At 43.0% G+C, this 19,717-nt stretch overlaps 1 protein-coding gene across 1 annotated transcript in view; it reads right to left on the bottom strand.

Moving 5' to 3' along the window:
• FIBCD1 (fibrinogen C domain containing 1) overlaps window positions 1-19,717 on the bottom strand; it is a 44,561-nt gene that overhangs the window by 21,838 nt on the left and 3,006 nt on the right. The window contains 2 exon segments of the mRNA XM_070758178.1: window positions 1,818-2,105; window positions 2,107-2,295. Of these exon segments, the coding sequence (XP_070614279.1) occupies window positions 1,818-2,105; window positions 2,107-2,295 (477 nt within the window).

Here is a 19,717-nt window from a genome sequence, read left to right on the forward strand (position 1 = left end):
AAAGAGGGAGGCAGGGAGGGAAGGAAGGAAGGGGGTAGAAAGAGAGAGACATACAGACATGAAAAGAAGAAGGAAAGAAGGAAGGACATAAGGGAATAAGGAAATAGGAAGGAAGGAAGGAAGGAAAGAAAAGAAAAGAAAAGGAAAAGAAAGGAAAGAGAAGAAAAGAGAGCCATCTCAGCTGCCCTGTTGGGTCCTGTGCCTGCTGTTTCCAAAATTACCTAATTTCCACTGCAAAGAAGACCGAGGGAGCAATGATTCCGGAACCCTGTTTATAGCCAGGAGTTGATGTAGCTTTGCGAATTGGCATGCAAGAAAAACCCAGAGATTCAACACTGGCCAGCTTTTTGCAAATGGCCTCACAAAATAAAAACATTTTAAAACAAACAAACACTCACACACACAGCTCCCATTATGTACACACCATAGTTGGGGTCTCACAAAAACAAGCTAACAATGGCAAGAAGCAAAAGTAGGCACTTTGCATTTCATTTGAATTAAAAAATAATAATCTGCAATTCAGAATAGAATTGTAAAACAAATGACTTGGTAAAGATTCATTAGCACTTTAAATTTCGTCTGGTATTGAATTCCGGGCCGGAAGAATTACTATAAAATGGGAACCACTTCCAAATATCCTTCCAAATATCCCGAGAAGGTTGGAAGATGGTTGGAAGCTGCTGTTCCTGGTTTGAGACTTTCCAATTTAAGAGTAAGGGGCTGACGGTGGTCTTGGAGCAACTGTTTAATCATTGTCAGCAACTTTTAAAATGCCCTTGACTTACGACAGCAGTTGCAACCGGAACTTTCATTGCCAAGCGATGGAAGCAATGGTTGTTATTAAGCATGTCAAAACTTTATTTTGATGAATCCAGTCATTTATTATACAACTGTTAAGCCAATCCTTTGACGATCAAGTCCCCTCTTTGACTCATAGAAACCTAAAAACATAGAAGATTGACGGCAGAAAAAGACCTCCTGGTCCATCTACTCTGCCCTTATTCTATTTCCTGTATTTTATCTTAGGATGGATCTATGTTTATCCCAGGCATGTTTAAATTCAGTTACTGTGGATTGACCAACCGTGTCTGATGGAAGTTTGTTCCAAGAATCTACTGCTCTTTCAGTCAAATAATATTTTCTCACGTGGCTTCTGATCTTTCCCCCAACTAACCTCAGATTGTGCCCCCTTGTTCTTGGGTTCACTTTCCTATTGAAAACTCTTCCCTCCTGAACGTTATTTAACCCTTTAACATATTTAAATGTTTCGATCGTGTCCCCCCTTTTCCTTCTGTCCTCCAGATTACACAGATTGAGTTCATGAAGACTTTCCTGATAGGTTTTATGCTTCAGACCTTCCACCATTTTTGCAGCCTGTCTTTGGACCCGTTCCATTTTATCAATCTCTTTGTAGGTGAGATCTCATGAACTGAACATTGTATATCAAATGGGGTCACATCAGTGCTCTATACAGCAGGATCACAATTTCCCTCTTCCTGCTTGTTATACCTCTAGCTATGCAGCCAAGCATTCTACTTGCTTTCCCTACTGCCTGACCGCACTGTTCATCCATTTTGAGACTGTCAGAAATCACTACCCCTAAATCCTTCTCTTCTGAAGTTTTTGCTAACCCAGAACTGCCAATGCAATACTCAGATTGAGGATTCCTTTTCCCCAAGTGCATTATTTTACATTTGGAAACATTAAACTGCAGTTTCCATTGCTTTGACCACCTATCTAGTAAAGCTACATCATTTGCCATATTACAGACGCCTTCATTACAGAAGCCTCCATTTGCCATATTACAGATGACTCACCTGTATGAGCCGCCCTTGTTCATTCTGGAGGGCACTCAGCTCTTGCCCAATGGCGCCATGCCCCTTCTTCAGATTTTCACAGTCCGTACGGAGCTGCGTGGCATGAGAGAGCAGCTTGGAAACCTCATCTGAGAGGCCCACCACCAAGGCCCTCTCTTGCCCCTTGGACGACTTGGACTCGGTGTCGTGGTCCGTCACGGCTCTCAGGAGAGATGATTGCAGACTCTCCAAGCGGACGAAGCTGTTGGCTTGGTTGGGACAGTTGGGGTCCACGAAGATGTTGATGCGGGGAACTGTCAGCTTTCTCAATGGTGACCAAAGCATTGGCATCATCCGGGTTGGTGGTGATGACGGGCGGGGATTCAGTGACCGGCGTGTGGTAGTGGTTCATGAATAGGATGGCAGCTGTGACTGTCACGGCTAAGAGGATCACCACGGAGAGAAGAACGGTGCAGAGGATGTAGCCACAGTTCACTCTCTAGGAAATAGACAGAAGGTGGAGATAAGACAAGATCACCACCAGTGGCGGGTTGCAGACGGTATGGGCAATACGTCATCCCAGTAGCAAAAATGGAGCTGCACAGCTCCAGCTGACCGGCAGGCAGGCATCCGCGTCGGTGTGAGATTCGGCTTCTGCACATGCGCCGAAAGCCAATTCTCATGCGAGGACGCTCAGCCACCCTATTTAGAGTGACTCATTCCCTCCTTGATTCCCCCTCTCTTTCTCCCTCCCTCCCTACTTCTCTCCCTCCATGTCTTTTATCCATCTATTACCCGTCCATCTATCCATCCATCCATGTATGTCTTTTATCCATCCATCCAACCAACCAACCAACCAACCAACCAACCATCCATCCATGTCTTTTATCCATTTACCACCTGTCCATCCATCCATCTATCCAACCACCCGTCCCTCCATGTCTTTTATCCATCTACCACCTGTCTGTCCATCCATCCATCTATCCATCCATCCATGTATGTCTTTTATCCATCCAACCAACCATCCATCCATCCATCCATCCATGTCTTTTATCCATCTACCACTTGTCCATCCCTCCACCCATTCCTTCTACCAATCTATCCATGTCTTCCATCATCTGTCTGTATGTCTGTCTATCCGTCTACATGCACCTTCCATCCCTCCATCCCTCCATCGATGTCTTTTATCCATCTACAACCCACCCACCCACCCACCCACGTATGTCTTTTATCCATCCATCCATTCCTTCTATCAATCTATCCATGCCTTCTATCATCTGTCTGTCTGTCTGTCCATCTCCATCCATCATCCATCCATCCATCCATCCCTCTTTCTGGGATTTAAATAAAAATCCTACTCCATTTCAATGCCATAACATTTTGTGGAGCGCTGCCAGCTAAGTATTAAAGAAGACAGACACCCAGCTTAGCTTCCAAATGTAGACAAAGTTATTAAGATGGTTGAGAGCCCAATACATCTGCAAGTCAACCGAGGAAAACAATGTGTTGGAAGATGATGATTAATTAAATGTATGTGCCATCCAACTCCCAATGTCTAAAACTAGTCCATTTTTAAAAACAATATATCCCAGAAGACAGATGCATAGAAGAAAAAAATGGCTGAAAATAAAAAAAATATCCCCATAAATTAACTAATACATTATGAAATGGCGGTACCAAAAATAGAAAAACTGCCAATCCAACAAATAAACAAGAAAAAAAATCCTTTAAAAAATCAACATAATTAACATAAATCACCCAATTCTGCCTACATTCATTTCATCATGTAATAACATATCAAACTGTGCATCTAAGTTTATTTACTCTTGTAAAATATTATGATATCTGTGCCCAAGGAAAGCGGTGTCATGGGTTTTTTTTTTTAGTAGTTAAAGAAATTGCCTTTTCAGAAATGAGTAAGTGACATATTTCTCGGATCTATTCTTGGATATCTGGGATCATGGTACTTTTCCAATCACTCAATATAATTCTCTTGGCTGTTCCCCACAAATCATATTATAAGCGATACTGAGAAATGGTGAGGTTGCGGATATACATATACGACTACAATTAAGCCAGAATTTTATGTTGTTAAACAAGACACTTGCTGAGTTAGTTTTGCCTCCAAAATAGAGGGGAGAGTACAAAGGTGGAAAAGAAAAAAAAGAGAACCATCCAACTTTCTTCCAATGAGTTCTAACTATAAAACACATTAAACTTTTCAGCTACAATTCAATAATGCACAGAAAGAAAACTCAGAATATTATAAGATATGGGAGAATTTTTATAATTGGTTACAGGAAAGAAAGGATAAAAGAAAAGAAACTACAGTGATACCTTGTCTTACAAACTTAATTGGTTCCGGGACGAGGTTCTTAAGGTGAAAAGTTTGTAAGACGAAACAATGTTTCCCATAGGAATCAATGGAAAAGCGATTAATGCGTGCAAGCCCAAAATTCACCCCTTTTGCCAGCCGAAGCGCCCGTTGTTGCGCTGCTGGGATTCCTCTGAGGCTCCCCTCCATGGGAAACCCCACCTCCGGACTTCTGTGTTTTTGCAATGCTGCAGGGGAATCCCAGCATTGCAAAAAGGAGCACTTTGCTGGCAATGGAAGTCTGGAGGTGGGGTTTCCCAGCGAAGGGAGCCTCAGTGAAATCGCAGCATCGCAAAAACACCTGGAAAACCCACCTCCAGACCTTTGTGTTTTTGCAATGCTGCGATTTCACTGAGGCTCCCTTCGCTGGGAAACCCCACCTCCAGACTTCCATTACAAACCCCGGGTTTGTATCTCGAAAAGTTTGTATGACGAGGCGTTTGTAAGATGAGGTATCACTGTATATAGAAAGACAATTTAAGAAACTAACAAATAAATTTGAAAGAAAAATATGCAAATATATGTAAAAATGTGTAGCAATGCGTTAGCAAAAATAAGGTAAAAATGGATAAATCTCCAACTCTGAATGAGCAGGGGATGTAAACATCTCAAATTTATGTTTTACTTAGGTTATGGTTTTTTTCTTTTTGTTTGTCATTGTTATGTTTGTGTATGTATACAAAAATAATTAAAAAAAACCAATAACTCACAGCATTTCTCTAATCGCAAACGTTTCTAATGGTCAAATCCCCAAATTAATGTGGCAATTCTTTCAGGCAAAGAAAGTCCAAAACTGGTTTTGTTCCAGCTGCATTCTCATATTCAGACCTTATATATATATTTGAAAAGAACTTTATATATACAGTATATATATATAAAGTTCAGGCATGGCCAGAGGGTTAGGAAAGAATGGAGAGAAATGACCGATGGAGGTAACAATGTTTGATTTGCTGAAATAAAACCATTTGTCATCCACACTGTGCAAATAGAAGGAGAGGAAACTAGGTTTATATTTGGGGTGTGCATTTGAAGCTTTGGTAGGCTGAAAGATCTCTATTGAGATAAATGTCGATTATCCCCAATTAATTCTCTTCTGATTCTTATTCCCATTATTGGCTAGTGATTGTTTGTTCTCTCTCTTTCTCTCCATTCCAAATGTTTACGGCATTGCATTCAGCCTTTTATTCTGCATTTAATTCCTTGCTTTTATGTTTCCCCAAATTGAAAACCACCTAGAATTGTTCGGCACGGTCGGTGGATGTATAAATCTAATAAATGAATCAATAAACGGAGTAAGCAAATGAATAAATCCCTCTAGCTGGCTCCTGTCTTTCTAGGCACAGCTGCCTTGCCTAGCAGGTGTGGTTTATGGGGGGGTCCTTCATCCTTTTTGAGCTTGGTGGTTTTCTTGCAGATGTTTCATTACCCTACTAGGTAACATTATCAGTGCTAGAAGGGAGTGGGGTTTATGGAGAAGAGGAGGAGGAGGAGGACTGGGAGATCTTGGATGCTTTCTGAGCTTTCATTACCCAACCAAGTAACATCAGCAGCGGTAGCGAGTTTGCTCCCTGTTTATATACAATTTAGTATATTGCTCCCTGTTTATAATACCACTTTGTAAGGTCTTTGTAAGGCCACACTTGGAATAGTGCATTCAGTTTTGGTTGCCACGATGCAAAAAGGATGTTGAGACTCTAGAAAGAGTGCAGAGAAGAGTGACAAAGAGGATCAGGGGACTGGAGGCTAAAACATACGAAGAACGGTTGCAGGAACTGGGTAAATGTCTAGTTTAATGACAAGAAGGACCAGGGGAGACATGATAGCAGCCTTCCAATATCTCAGGGGTTGCCACAAAGAAGGAGGAGTCAAGCTATTCTCCGAACCACCTGAGGGTAGGACAAGAAGCAATGGGTGGAAACTAATCAAGGAGAGAAGTAACTTAGAACTAAGGAGAAATTTCCTGACTGTCAGAACAGTTGATCAGTGGAACTGCCTGCCTCCAGAACTTGTGGATGACCCAACACTGGAAGTATTTAAGCAGATGTTGGATAACCATCTGTCTGAAGTGGTGTAGGGTTTCCTGCCTAAGCAGGGGGTTGGACTAGAAGACCTCCAAGGTCCCTCCCAACTCTGTTGTTGTCATTGTTGTTGTTATTGTTGTTGTTAATATTATTATTATTATTATTATTATTATACCACCAATATGTACTTGACAAAATAAATAAAATAATAATAATAATAATAATAATAATAATAATAATAATTTATTAGATTTGGATGCCGCCCCTCTCCGAAGACTTGGGGCGGCTCACAACAATGATAAAAACAATATTATAATGGCACAAATCTAATATTAAAAAACTAAAAACCCTATCATAAGGTGAGTGCATGATTGCTAGTTTAACCTTTTGCTCTTAACTAAAACAAGAGAAGAGCTGAATAAGTAAGCAACCTTTACTCTAGATACACATAGAGTAGAGCAAATACCCTTTAAACTTAAATAGAACAGAGGAAGAGGACGTTTGGTCAATATAATGTCAAGATAGGCATTGCGTATCATTGGCAATAATTGACAATAGCCTACAATTAATCGGTTAGGTCTTTCAAACAACAGGAGTCCTTTTGTGCGATAGTAACATTGTGGTAGGGGTTTTGCAGCTTGTGCACGGCTCAGCTTTCTCTTCCAGAAAGAAGTGTTAATTGCAATGCTTTTGAAGTTTCCTAGCAATCAAAGCATCGGATACTTCCATCAGAACAACAAAGCCACTGCAATCTTTGTACTCTGTTCAGACGTGCAAGGCAGGATTTGCTATGCTTTTCCAAAAGGGACAGGGACAGTTCCATCCCCCTCCAATCTCAGTTTGGGATGAGACTTTGAACAGACTTTATTGCCCGAGAAAGGAAAGTGATATTTTTATTTATTTATTTGTTTGTTTGTTTTGTCAAGTACTTATTGGTGATTTACAAAGATACAATAATATCTATATACATGATACTAGCAAAAGAGAAACCTAAGACAGGGGACAGAAGGCACGCTGGTGCACTTATGCACGGCCCTTACTGACCTCTTAGGAATCAGGAGAGGTCAATAATGAATAGTCTAAGGGTAAAGTTTTGGGAGTTATGTGATGATGCTACAGAGTCTGGTAGTGAGTTCCATGCATCAACTACTCGGTTGCTAAAGTCGTATTTACTGCAGTCGAGTTTGGAGCAGTTTACTTTGAATTTGTATCTGTTGTGTGCTCGAGTGTTGTTGTGGTTGAAGCTGAAGTAGTCGTTGACAGGAAGGACGTCGTAGCAGATGGTTTTATGGGCTATGCTTAGGTCGTGTTTAAAGCGACGTAATTCTAAGCTTTCTAAGCCTAGGATTGTAAGTCTGCTTGCGTAGGGCAGTGTTTCCCAGCCATGGCAACTTGAAGATATCTGGACTTCAACTCCCAGAATTCCCCAGCCAGCATTCGCTGGCTGGGGAACTCTGGGAGTTGAAGTCCAAATATCTTCAAGTTGCCAAGGTTGGGAAACACTGGCGTAGGGTATTCTGTTGCGAGTGGATGAGTGGAGGGCTCTTCTCGTAAAGTATCTCTGGACGTTTCCTAGAGTGTTTATATCCTTCCTTCTGTTCAACGCTAACGATCGGAGGGAATTGGGGTGGCTGCACCCCAGTTCGGAGGAGTTTGCGATAGATAATGGCCTCTTCGTTTTATGAAGCGTGATGCTGGGAAGCCACCAATGGGCTTTTGGATTTGATGTTAGAAGAAACAAACGTGGCCAATAACAAAGGAACAACGGTGGGCTGTTTTCCACCCACTCCCCTCCTCTCTTTCTGAAGATCAAACAGCTGAATATAAAATGCTCGGCAGCAGTGTGGGGCAGCAGCCAAAAAGGGGGGGGGGGAAACCCAACGCAATTCCAAGCTGCATGAAGAGAGGGATGGAATGAAGATCCCGTGAAGTGCTAGGACCACACTTCAAATGTTGCAACCGTTTCGGCTCACCACGATATTAAAAAAAGATGTCGAGGGCCTGGAACAGGGGTGGGCAGCAGGCAGGACGGGGTGGAACGCAGTGGAAATGAAGCTGTGTGCCCAGCTCCAGCTGACCATCCTCTCTCTCATCCTCTTCTTCCTCCTCGGAAAGCGGTGGGGAGACCAGCACCGGCAGGAGTTGCAGGGGGCCCATTTCCTGCCCCCTCTTTTCTCAACAACTGATTGGCACCTGTTCGCCTAGCGACCCAGCCTGAGATAGAGGGCGACCCAAGAAGGAGAGCGTGGGAAACACGAAGCTATGAGTATATTACTATGAGTATATCCTCTATAACCTTCATTAATATATTTACTATATGTATATCCAATATAACTCTCATTGTGCAATGGACAAAATCAATCAATAAATCAATAAATAAATTGTCACCCCAAAGAGCGACTCTGGTGAGGTTGTATGTCAATAATAATAATAATAATAATAATAATAATAATAATAATAATAATAATTTTTTATTGGACTTGTATGCCGTCCCTCTCCGAAGACTCGGGGCGGCTCACAACAATAATAAAACAATATAGCAGTAAAACAAATCCAATATTAAAAAACATATATAAAACCCCAGTAATTAAAACCATACAGCACATACATACCAAACATAAAATATAAAAGCCTGGGGGAGGATGTCTTAGTTCAAGACACTCCCACCTGGCTGGCAAGCCACTCCTACCCAGTCACATGACCACCAAGCCACACCCAGAAAATAAGCCACATCCACAGTGTGGCAGTAAAAATTTTGGCTGCCCATTACTGGCCTGGAAACAGGGTGGAGAAGAGCAGCAAAAATGATGGGGGGGGGGGGGTGTTGGCTAAAACATACCAAGAAGATGGAAGAGGAGGAGGAGGAGAAGAGGAAGAAGGAGGAGGAGGAGGAGGAAAAAGAAGAAGAAAGAAGAAGGAAGAAGAAGGAGGAGGAAGAAGAAGAGGAAGAAGAAGGAGGAGGAGGAGGGGAAGAAGGAGGAGGAAGAAGAAGGAAAAAGAAGAAGGAAGAAGGAGGAGGAGGAAGAAGAAGAGGAAGAAGAAGGAGGAGGAGGAGGGGGAAGAAGGAGGAGGAAGAAGAAGGAAAAAGAAGAAAGAAGAAGGAAGAAGAAGGAGGAGGAAGAAGAAGAGGAAGAAGAAGGAGGAGGAGGAGGGGGAAGAAGGAGGAGGAAGAAGAAGGAAAAAGAAGAAAGAAGAAGGAAGAAGGAGGAGGAAGAAGAAGGAAGAAGAAGGAGGAGGAGGAAGAAGAAGAAGGAAAAAGAAGGAAGAAGAAGAGGAAGAGGAAGAAGGAGGAGGAGGAAGAAGGAGGAGGAAGAAGAAGAAGAAGAAGGAAGAAGAAGGAGGAAGAGGAGGAAGAAGAAGAACAAGGAAGAAGAAGAAGGTGAAGAAGAAGAAGAAGAAGAAGAAGAAGAAGAAGAAGAAGAAGAAGAAGGACAACAACAACAAGTGTATAAGTTGGGCTTGCTCACAAAGAGAAGGCTGCACCTTGCCAAAATAAGTCCTTTGGGATTGGGCGGCATAGAAGCCAAATGAATGAATGAATGAATGAATGAATGAATGAATGAATGAATGAATGAATGAATGAAATCCTTTCCCACTTTGCCACTTCTGCAAAAGAGCAAAAAAAAAAGAATACCCCCCCTCCCCACGGGCTCTTTCTCCTCCTTTCCTTCCGTGTTTCTCTTTCCTCCTTTCCCACCTGGGGGCCTCCATGCAAATCGGCTTCGATCGCCGACTCCCTTCACGAGCCTCCCGCTCTTTGCCACCCCCGCCACCATTTGCATTCAGATGACTTCAGCAATAAGCTCCTTAGGATGGAGGCCAGGCAGCACAAGCCATCTTCCACCCGTTCCTGAGTTATGTCCTTCATGCACAGAAAGAGGGACAGCGCCTTTAAGGGGTTCCAGGTTACGCTACGTGGTGCGCTGCAAGCGAAACCTTGCATAAGGATGTTTGTGTGGTCGAGATTTCAGCGATTTTCGCCCACTTTTAGCTTCTGTGCATGCGAAAATCGCCAAAATCTTACTGTTGTGCGTGTCCTCATGCGAGATTCCTCTTGCTGCGCACCAAAACCCCACCAATCTATTATTATTATTATTGTTGTTGTTGTTATTGTTGTTATTAATGTTATTATTATTAATGTTATTATTATTGTTGTTGTTATTATTATTATTAGTGATGGGCGAACCGAACCCGCACAATTCGGGTCCGTACCGAATTTTGCGGTGATCGGTATGCCGAACACGAACCCGAAATTTTTTGAAACTTCGGGCAAAGTTCGGGGTCACGTTCGGCATTCGGAGCTAGGTTAAAGGGTTAAATAAGGTTCAGGAGGGAAATGTTTTTAATAGGAAAGTGAACGCAAGAACAAGGGGACACAATCTGAGGTTTGTTGGGGGAAAGATCAGAAGCCGTGGGAGAAAATATTATTTGACCGAAAGAGTCGTAGATGCTTGGAACAAACTTCCAGCAGACGTGGTTAGTAAATCCACAGTCACTGAATTGAAACCTGCCTGGGATAAACATAGATCCATCCTAAGATAAAACACAGGAAATGGTATAAGGGCAGACTAGATGGAGCATGAGTTCTTTTTCTGCCGTCAATCTTCTATGTTTCTATGTTTCTAAAACTGTGCAATGCACGGAGGCAGGGGAGTGGGGTGGGGAACCCAATTATTTATTTGTGATCAAGGAAGATTAAAATTAGCCTGGGTGGGGAGACGGCCTGGGATCTCCAAAGCTGTTTTGCTTTCATTTGGACCTAAACGATCAGCTATTAGAACTGGTACGGCAATCTATTTTCCCCGCCTGCCTGCCTGCCAGCTGTCGAGGTGCAGTCTCTAAGCCAAGTTACCGGTGGCTGATGACTTGCTTATGTTTTTTTTACCCGAGCACAAGCGAGGCTGAGATCTTTATTAGGAGATTACGGGATAGCTTGCCAAGAAGAACCGTTAAGTGCAAATTACATCGAGATTAAGCTAGCGGTGGACGAAAGAGTGCCCGGATTTTTGGAAAGAGCGCCTGGATCTTTGGAAATTGGACGTCGCAGAATTTTATTTTATTTTATTTTATTTTATTTTATATTTTATTTTATTTTATTTTATTTTATTTTATTTTATTTTATTTTATTTTATTTTATTTTATTTTTATCTATCTATCTATCTATCTATCTATTTATTTATTTATTTATTTATTGGATTGGATTTGTATGCCGTCCCTCTCCGCAGACTCGGGGCGGCTAACAACAGCAATAAAACAGTATATAACAAAATCCAATACTAAAGACAGTTAAAAACCCATTATATAAAAACCAATCATACATACAGACATACCATGCATAAAATTGTAAAGGCCTAGGGGGGAAGAGTATCTCAGTTCCCCCATGCCTGGCAGCAGAGGTGGGTTTTAAGCAGCTTTCGAAAGGCAAGGAGGGTGGGGGCAATTCTAATCTCTGGGGGGAGTTGGTTCCAGAGGGCCGGGGCCGCCACAGAGAAGGCTCTTCCTCTGGGTCCCGCCAAGCGACATTGTTTGGTTGACGGGACCTGGAGAAGACCCACGCCGAACCCGGAAGTTTGGCAAAAGTTCGGGTTCGGGAGGCCGCTGGGAAGCCCCGCCGCCCGGCTGTCACCTTTTAAAACAGCCGGGGGGCTTCTCGGCGGCCTCCCGAATGCCGAACCCGGAAGTTCGGGTTTGGCGTTCGGGTTCAGGGGGCTTCGCGGTGGCGGTGGCAGGTTCGTAAGAAGAAAAAAGTTCGTAAGAAAAGGCAAAGATTTTCTGAACCCCGGGTTCGTATCTCGGGTTGTTCGTAAGACGAGGGGTTCGTATCATGAGGTACCGCTGTATTTTATATTTTATATTATATTATATATAATTATATATTATATCTTGAACACCCAGTTCTTATCTAGAAAAGTTGGACCGACCTCCGTGGGCCAGTCACAGGCAGCGGGCAGGCCACATCCGGCCCTTGGGCCGCATCTTGCCCCGGTCTTCTCTAGAGGTTTCCCTGAAGCCCGGAGAAGGCAAAAATGTCCCCCCCCCATTCCCCTGGAGGCCCTCTGTAAGCCGAAAAGGGCCTCCCATAGCTTCCGTGTGAGCTGAAAATCAACTGGCCGGCATGTACCTGCATGTTGGAGCTGAGCTAACACAAGGGCTTATGTGCCAGCACATATGGCTCCTCGTGCCACCTGTGGCACCCATGCCATAGGTTTGCCATCACTGGTATATAAGGTCTCCTGCCTTGAACGGGGTGGGTGGGGGATGGACTAGAAGATCTCCAAGGTCCCTTCTAACCTAAGATTCTATGTTCTACAGCAGTGTAACTTGGCAACTTGAAGATATTTGGGGAATTCTGGGAGCTGAAGTCCAGATATCTTCAAATTGCCAAGGTTGGGAAACACTGTTCTGCAGAGTTGTCCTGCAAACCAGCAATCGTCTTAAATAGGACTTCTGGCTCCTTCGTTTGACAACCACTTTGTTGAGATGTTTTTTTTACGAGCAACCTAGCTGATCGCCTAAGGAAACTTCAAAATCACCTCCAGGCAACTGACGGGGCAGAGAAGAGAACATAATTTTGGCTTCTATGGAGATTCTCGGTCATCCAGGTCATGGTTGTCCCAAAGGTGCATTTTTTTTTTCCAAAAGGCAAATGGACTTTTTAGTTTTTCTTTGAAGTCCTTTCGCTTCTCAACCGCAAAGCTTCATCAACTCTTCAGAAGCATCCTAGTTTTGGTCTCGCACAACCATCGATCCCCTGTGACAGGATTCACAAATGCCAAAGAAAAGATGTTTACCGACATTGTTTTGGGGTCTGGTAGAATAGGAAGAATTGAACGTTTTGCAATATGTGGATTGATCGGTTGCAAGGAATCAGAGTGACTCAGAAATAAGCATTAGTCCTTCAATTATGGCCACAATTGACCTCAACATTTTTATAGTTGCTAAGTGAATTTTTCCCCATTTTATGACCTTTCTGTCATAGTTGTTAAGTGAGTTACTGCAGTTTTTCATAGCAACAGTACTTAGATATATATACCGCTTCACAGTGCTTTTACAGCCCTCCCCAATAATCTGGGTCCTCATTTTCCCCACCTCGGAGGGATGGAAGACTGATGAAGGAGATAGGAAGGAATGGAGGAAGGAGGAAGGGAGGGAAGGGGGAAAGGAAAGTAGAAGGGAGAGTGGGAGGGAGGGAGAGAAGAAGGGAGGGAAGGAAGGAGGAAGGAAGGAATGGAGGAAATAAAGGAAAGTAGGAGGGAGAGCGGAAGGGAGGAAGGAAAGAAGGAAGGAAAGAGGGAAGGAAGATAGAATAGAATAGAATAGAATTTTATTGGCCAAGTGTGATTGGACACACAAGGAATTTTTCTTGGTGCAGATGCTCTCAGCATACATAAAATAAAATATACATTTGTCAAGAATCATATGGTACAACACTTAATGATTGTCATAGGGGTCAAATAAGCAATGAAGAAGCAATATTAATAAAAATCTTAGGATATAAGCAACAAGTGACAGTCATACAGTCAACATGGGAGGAAATGGGTGAAAGGAATGATGAGAAAAACTAGTAGAATAGAAGTGCAGATTTAGGAGAAAGTCTGAGAGTGTTGAATGAATTTTTTGTTTAGTAGAGTGATGGCGTTCGGAAAAAAACTGTTCTTGTGTCTAGTTGTCTTGGTGTGCAGTGCTCTGTAGCGACGTTTTGAGGGTAGGAGTTGAAAGATCTATAGCATTTAGACTTATATAGCGCTCCATGGTGCTTTTACACTTCGCTAAGCGGTTTACAGAATCAGCCTCTTGCCCCCAACAATCTAGGTCCTCATTTGACCCACCTTGGAAGGAGGGAAGGCTGAGTCAACCTGGTGGTGAGATCTGAACCGCTGAAGTACAGCTGGCAGTTAGCTGAAGGAGCCCCCAGTGCTGCCCTCTAACCACTGCACCACCCTGGCTCTTGTGGGGATGGTCTTAGGTGCCGTTGTCGCTTTGAAATGGTTGCAACAAACAAACTCTTGTCAGCCAAGGACTACTGACAGTGTCAACCATGAACCTTTGAAATTTCAAATTCACAGAAGTTGTAACCCGGCATTTTCAGGCAAGGGCCAAACCAAAGTTTGTTTTCCTAATGTCTGGGCTGCACGGCATTCTAAGCTTCTCTGGATGAAGCGATGTAAATCTTTTAAGCATTTCGACCTTATTAGCAAGTTCAATATTTGAATTGCTTCCTCCCTGTGCTTAATCTTCTTTTACTGGAAGCTTAAAACGCACGGCTCTCACTTTCCAGCCCTGCCTATCCAGGAGTTTGTCTACTGTTCCTGGGCTGTCAGCTTTCAATCTATCCCCAAATTTGTCAATATACTCACTCAAGCTGAGATAAGCCAGGTTGGGTCACCTTCCTTGAAGGCTCAAGAGGGGCACCGGAACAGCTGCCCCCACCCGCCACCCACCGGTCCTTTCATTATGGTTGTTTGAACAAAAAGCAATTTCCCCAACTTCAGAAATTCGGCTTTATTGTTATCATCCTCTTTGATCAGCAGAGGCAAAAGCGATTCGAAGGAGGCGAAGGCTGCCCCAAAAGTCAACTCTCTCCAAATCAATAGCGCTTTAAACTTTGGTGGAAATAAAATTGGGATGGGGGCATCCATGTGGAATATACCAATAACTCTCTCTCTCTCGGGCATGGCGTGCCTTGGGTCACCTTTGCACAGGTAGAAATGACCCTTCGGCCTCTCGGTACAAGGGGGTCTTTTTTGGCCTCTGAGGTGGAGCAGAGAGATGGGCCAAACCATTGGGAAGGTCTGAATGGACAGCTCGTTGGGCTATTTAATTATAACTCACCGTCAAGGATAGGAGGAAATGAAAAGTAGCATTGATGGGCTGTGTGACAGTCTGGCAGCACCATTTACATGGTCTTCATTGTTTCCAAAATATGATGCTCCTTCCTTCCTTCCTTCCTTCCTTCCTTCCTTCCTTCCTTCCTTCCTTCCAATGTTTCTCTTTCATCTTCCTTCCTTCCTATCTCTTAATCTTTCCTTCCTTCCTTCCTTCCTTCCTTCCTTCCTTCCTTCCTTCCTTCCTTCCTTCCTTCCTTCCAGGGTTTCTCTTTCAATCTTCCATGTTTTCTATCTCTTAATCTTTCCTTCCTTCCTTCCTTCCTTCCTTCCAATGTTTCTCTTTCAATCTTCCATGTTTTCTATCTCTTAATCTTTCCTTCCTTCTCATAATTTTTTCTTTCAATCTTCCATGTATTGTATCTCTTAATCTTTCCTTCCTTCCTTCCTTCCTTCCTTCCTTCCTTCCTTCCTTCCTTCCTTCCTCCCTTCCCATAATGATTCTCTTTCAGTCTTCCCTGTTTTCTCTCTCTTAATCCTCCCTCCCTTCCTCCCTCCTTCGCATTTCTCTCCCTCCCCCTTTGATATCCGTGAGGGGGGGGCTACAGGATTGTTGCTTTAAAACCCTTCAGTCACCGTGAGAAACACTTATTTTAATTTTCTCCTGTTATTTATATGCAGTTTTTGGCCTGTGCCCTGTCTCGAGATTTAAATATTTTTTTCCCTGTCTTGAAGCTGATTTGTTTTTTTGTTCTCCGCTCTTCCCTCTCCTCGTTATCTCTCTCTCTCTCTCTCTCTCCCTCCCTCTCTCTCTCTCTCTCTCTCGTTGGTATTTACATTTTAATTGTTTTCCTCTTTGAATAAACCAGCCTGGGAATATAATCAAAGGGTGCTATGAAAATATTTGTAAATAATATGGAGGAAACCGATTTTTTTGCAGAGGAAAAGGAAATTATTTCCAAGACTGAACATCCCGTGTTTTTTTCATGTCTTCCACGGTCGTCGTGTGTCTTGAACCCAGAGCCTTTTGCCTAATTAAAATTTTACAAAGATGAGGCAGCACCACAGATGGGTTCTTTGCAAAAACATAGGTGGTCCTGGACTTACAACAGTTTGCTTAGTGACCACTTGCAGTTACAGCACCACTAGCAAGAGCATTTAGACTTATATACGGCTTCACAGTGTTTTACAGCCCTCTTTAAGCAGTTTACACAACCAGCCTCTTGCCCCCAACAATCGGGGTCCTCATTTGACCCACCTCGGAAGGACGGAAGGCTGAGTCAACCTTGAGCCTGGTGAGGATTGAACTGCTGGCAGTGAGCAGAGTTAGGAAAGGAAGGAAGGAAAGAAAGAAAGAAGGAAGGAAGGAAGGAAGGAAGGAAGGAAGGAAGGAAGGAAGGAAAATAGCAATAGACATAAATACAACTTCCCAGTCCTCTCTAAGTGGTTTACAGGAGTCAGCCTCTTGCCCCCAACAATCTGGGTCCCCATTTGACCCACCTCGGAAGGACGGAAGGCTGAGTCAACTTTGATTCAGATCAGGGGGTCGGCAACCTTAAACACTCAGAGAGCCATTTGGATCCGTCCCACAGGGGAAAAAAACAACAGGAGCCACAAAACCTTTCCCGTGCCTGACTATTTCCTGAACGATTACAGTACCTCTACTTACGAACTTAATTCGTTCCGTGACCAGGTTCTTAAGTAGAAAAGTTTGTAAGAAGAAGCAATTTTTCCCATAGGAATCAATTTATAGCAAATAAGGCGTGTGATTGGAGAAACCACAGGGAGGATGGAGGCCCTGTTTCCTCCCAGGAGATTCCTAGAGAGGCCCCACAGAGGCTTCTCCCAGCCTTTTCCAACCCTGTTTTCTCCCAGGAGATTCCTAAGAGGCCCCATGGAGGATTCTCCCTGCCTTCTCCGGCCCTGTTTCCTCCCAGGAGATTCCTAGAGAGGCCCCACAGAGGCTTCTTCCCACCTTTTCCAGCCCTGTTTTCTCCCAGGAGATTCCTAAGAGGCCCCACGGAGGATTCTCCCCACTTTTTCTGGCCCTGTTTCCTCCTAGGAGATTCCTAGAGAGGCCCCATGGAGGATTCTCCTAGCCTTTTCCGGCCCCGTTTCCTCCCTGGAGATTCCTCGAGAGGCTCCACGGAGGATTCTCCTTGCCTTTTCTGGTTACAATTTCAGAGGCTCAGGTTTGTAAGTGGGAAAATGGTTCTTGAGAAGAGGCAAAAAAATCTTGAGCACCCGGTTCGTATCTAGAAAAATTCATAAGTAGAGGCGTTCTTAGGTAGAGGTACCACTGTACATGTCAGTTGCCAAGACCTGGATTTTGATCACATGACCACTGGACATCAATGTGGAAAACCAACCGTAAGTCACTTTCTCACTGTTGTTATATCTTTGAACTTTTGCTAAATGGATGGTTTGAAATAGACGGATTACCTGCAGAAGGAAGTGAGGAGTACCCCATAGCTAAAATGGCTTCTCCTTTCAAGAGAACCAGTAAACGCTCATTAAAACAGTGGAAAAAATATAGAATTTTTTTTTTCCTGCATTGCACTAATTTCAAAAATCGGGTGTTAAATCTCTAGGGGCAGCCAGGACCCCACCCCCACCTCCCACTTATTCCAGGAATGCTCCAGACCTCACCCCCCAACCCTAAGTCCCCTTCTGCCCCCCACCCCACCTGATGCTTCGCCAGAGGAAAAATAGCATCATTTCCACCGCTTTAGAAAAGAAATCCTACTCCTTGCGCGCCAGGTTGTTTAAAATGAGCACTTCATTCTAGGTTTTTCTCCTTCTCCCAATATTAGCAATAATTAGATGGAATATTTTAATAAGCCATGCTAGCTAGGTAACCAATTTGCAAGACTGCTTGCTTGCTTGGCGCTGCCGTTGAATAATTTGAGACTCCTGTCTTAATAGTCTTCAAAAAATCCATTTTCTTTGTGGAGAGGTAGACTAGCTTTCAATGCTCACGAAGAGATCGACGTGGCATTGAACAATTTCACACTTCGCTCTTGTCATTTCCAGGTAGGATGCAGAAAAAATAAACGCGGCTTGAATCTCTGGAGTAGCATAATGTTAACCTAATATTCATCAGGTTATAAGGCTGTAACTGTACGCTTGGAGTATGTAGGATGAGGAACCACATCTGTTAGCTCGACTCCTTGGAGGAAAATGTCCTCTAATATGTCTGATGGTCTCCATCCAATCCCTGATTCTTATTCTGGTGAGAGTTCAGATCATTTGATACCCTGGATAAAATATTCCATTATAGTCTCGGTAATTATAAGAACTTGGCACCAAAAAGCTTTGGAAAGTCTCCACTCGATTTGTGGGCAGAGAAAGTTGACAAAGATTTTCTCCGAGGAGAGATACTAGAGTAACATCAATGTACAGAAACTGTATATAATATGCATTGCTCAAAAAAATAAAGGGAACCCTCAAAGAACACATCCTAGATCTGAATGAATGAAATATTCTCATTGATTACTTTGTTCCCTACAGAGAGGGGTGACATACAAATCCAATGAATGAATGAATGAATGAATGAATGAATGAATGAATGAATGAATGAATAAATAAATAAATAAATAAATAAATAAATAAAAGTTGAATGTGCTAACAAAATGAAATTGTCAATCAGTGTTGCTTCCTAAGTGGACAGTTTGATTTCACAGAAGTTTGATTTACTTGGCGTTATATTCTGTTGTTTAAGTGTTCCCTTTATTTTTTTGAGCAGTGTCTATGCATTATATATTATATATACAATAATAGTCATGTAATAGAGATTGAGCACAACAAGAAATGTAAAACAGGTGCGTCGCACAATGGCCAATATTTTTAAATATTCGTGTTTGTATGTCTATGTATAAATTAAGAAATATTTTTAATTTTGAAAAAAGACTTTCTCCAAGGGAAGAAGCTAAAGTTCTCCATCCATTTCTAAAGGGCCCAGGTAACATTCAAAATAAATCAGTACTCCTCAAAGTTCCAATTTATTGCTGGAGCAATAATAATAATAATAATAATAATAATAATAATAGTAATAATTTGTTAGATTTGTACGCCGCTCCTCTCCAAAGACTCCTGGCACCTACACTGGAAAACCTGAATCTGTGTTTCCCGCCCAGTTGAAAGGTCACATCCCTTGTCCCCCACAAACCCACCACTTTGTCACGTTGCCCATTCAGATTGTGCCGGCGTGGCCAGTCCTCCTTCCGCTTCCGCCCAGGTGGGTGTGCACAGGATAGCCTTGAACCCCTTGAAATAATGTTTGTGGCTGCATCTGTTCCCTCGTGAAAATCCCCCCCTCCCAAGTTTCCATAAACATGATGCCTTCTATAGAGAGTGTGGCAAGCCAACCCCAACTTCTGCACCGGCTTGACACAAGTTTTGAACGGCAAGAGTTCCTTCTTGAGATCTTCTACTGAAAGAGAAACATTTGTGCCTGGAAAAATAGGACAGCCGTCTCCGTCGCATCATCACACAGGGGACCTCACTTCCCCTCAAATCTTTTCTCCAATGTTCTCCTTGGACAGAAGTGTCAACTTCTCATCCATCACCTTGCAGGAGAACTGATGGAGGACAGCCAAACCCCACAAGATGATTTCTTTGCTTGGGAGAAAATGTTATGTGGAAATGAATAAAAACCTTCCTGGTCCTTGGATGAATTAAGAAGGCCATCTGGACCAAGCT

The sequence above is a fragment of the Erythrolamprus reginae genome, chromosome 8 (genome assembly GCF_031021105.1).
Source record: "Erythrolamprus reginae isolate rEryReg1 chromosome 8, rEryReg1.hap1, whole genome shotgun sequence".
In the NCBI taxonomy this organism is placed as follows: Eukaryota; Metazoa; Chordata; class Lepidosauria; order Squamata; family Dipsadidae; genus Erythrolamprus; species Erythrolamprus reginae.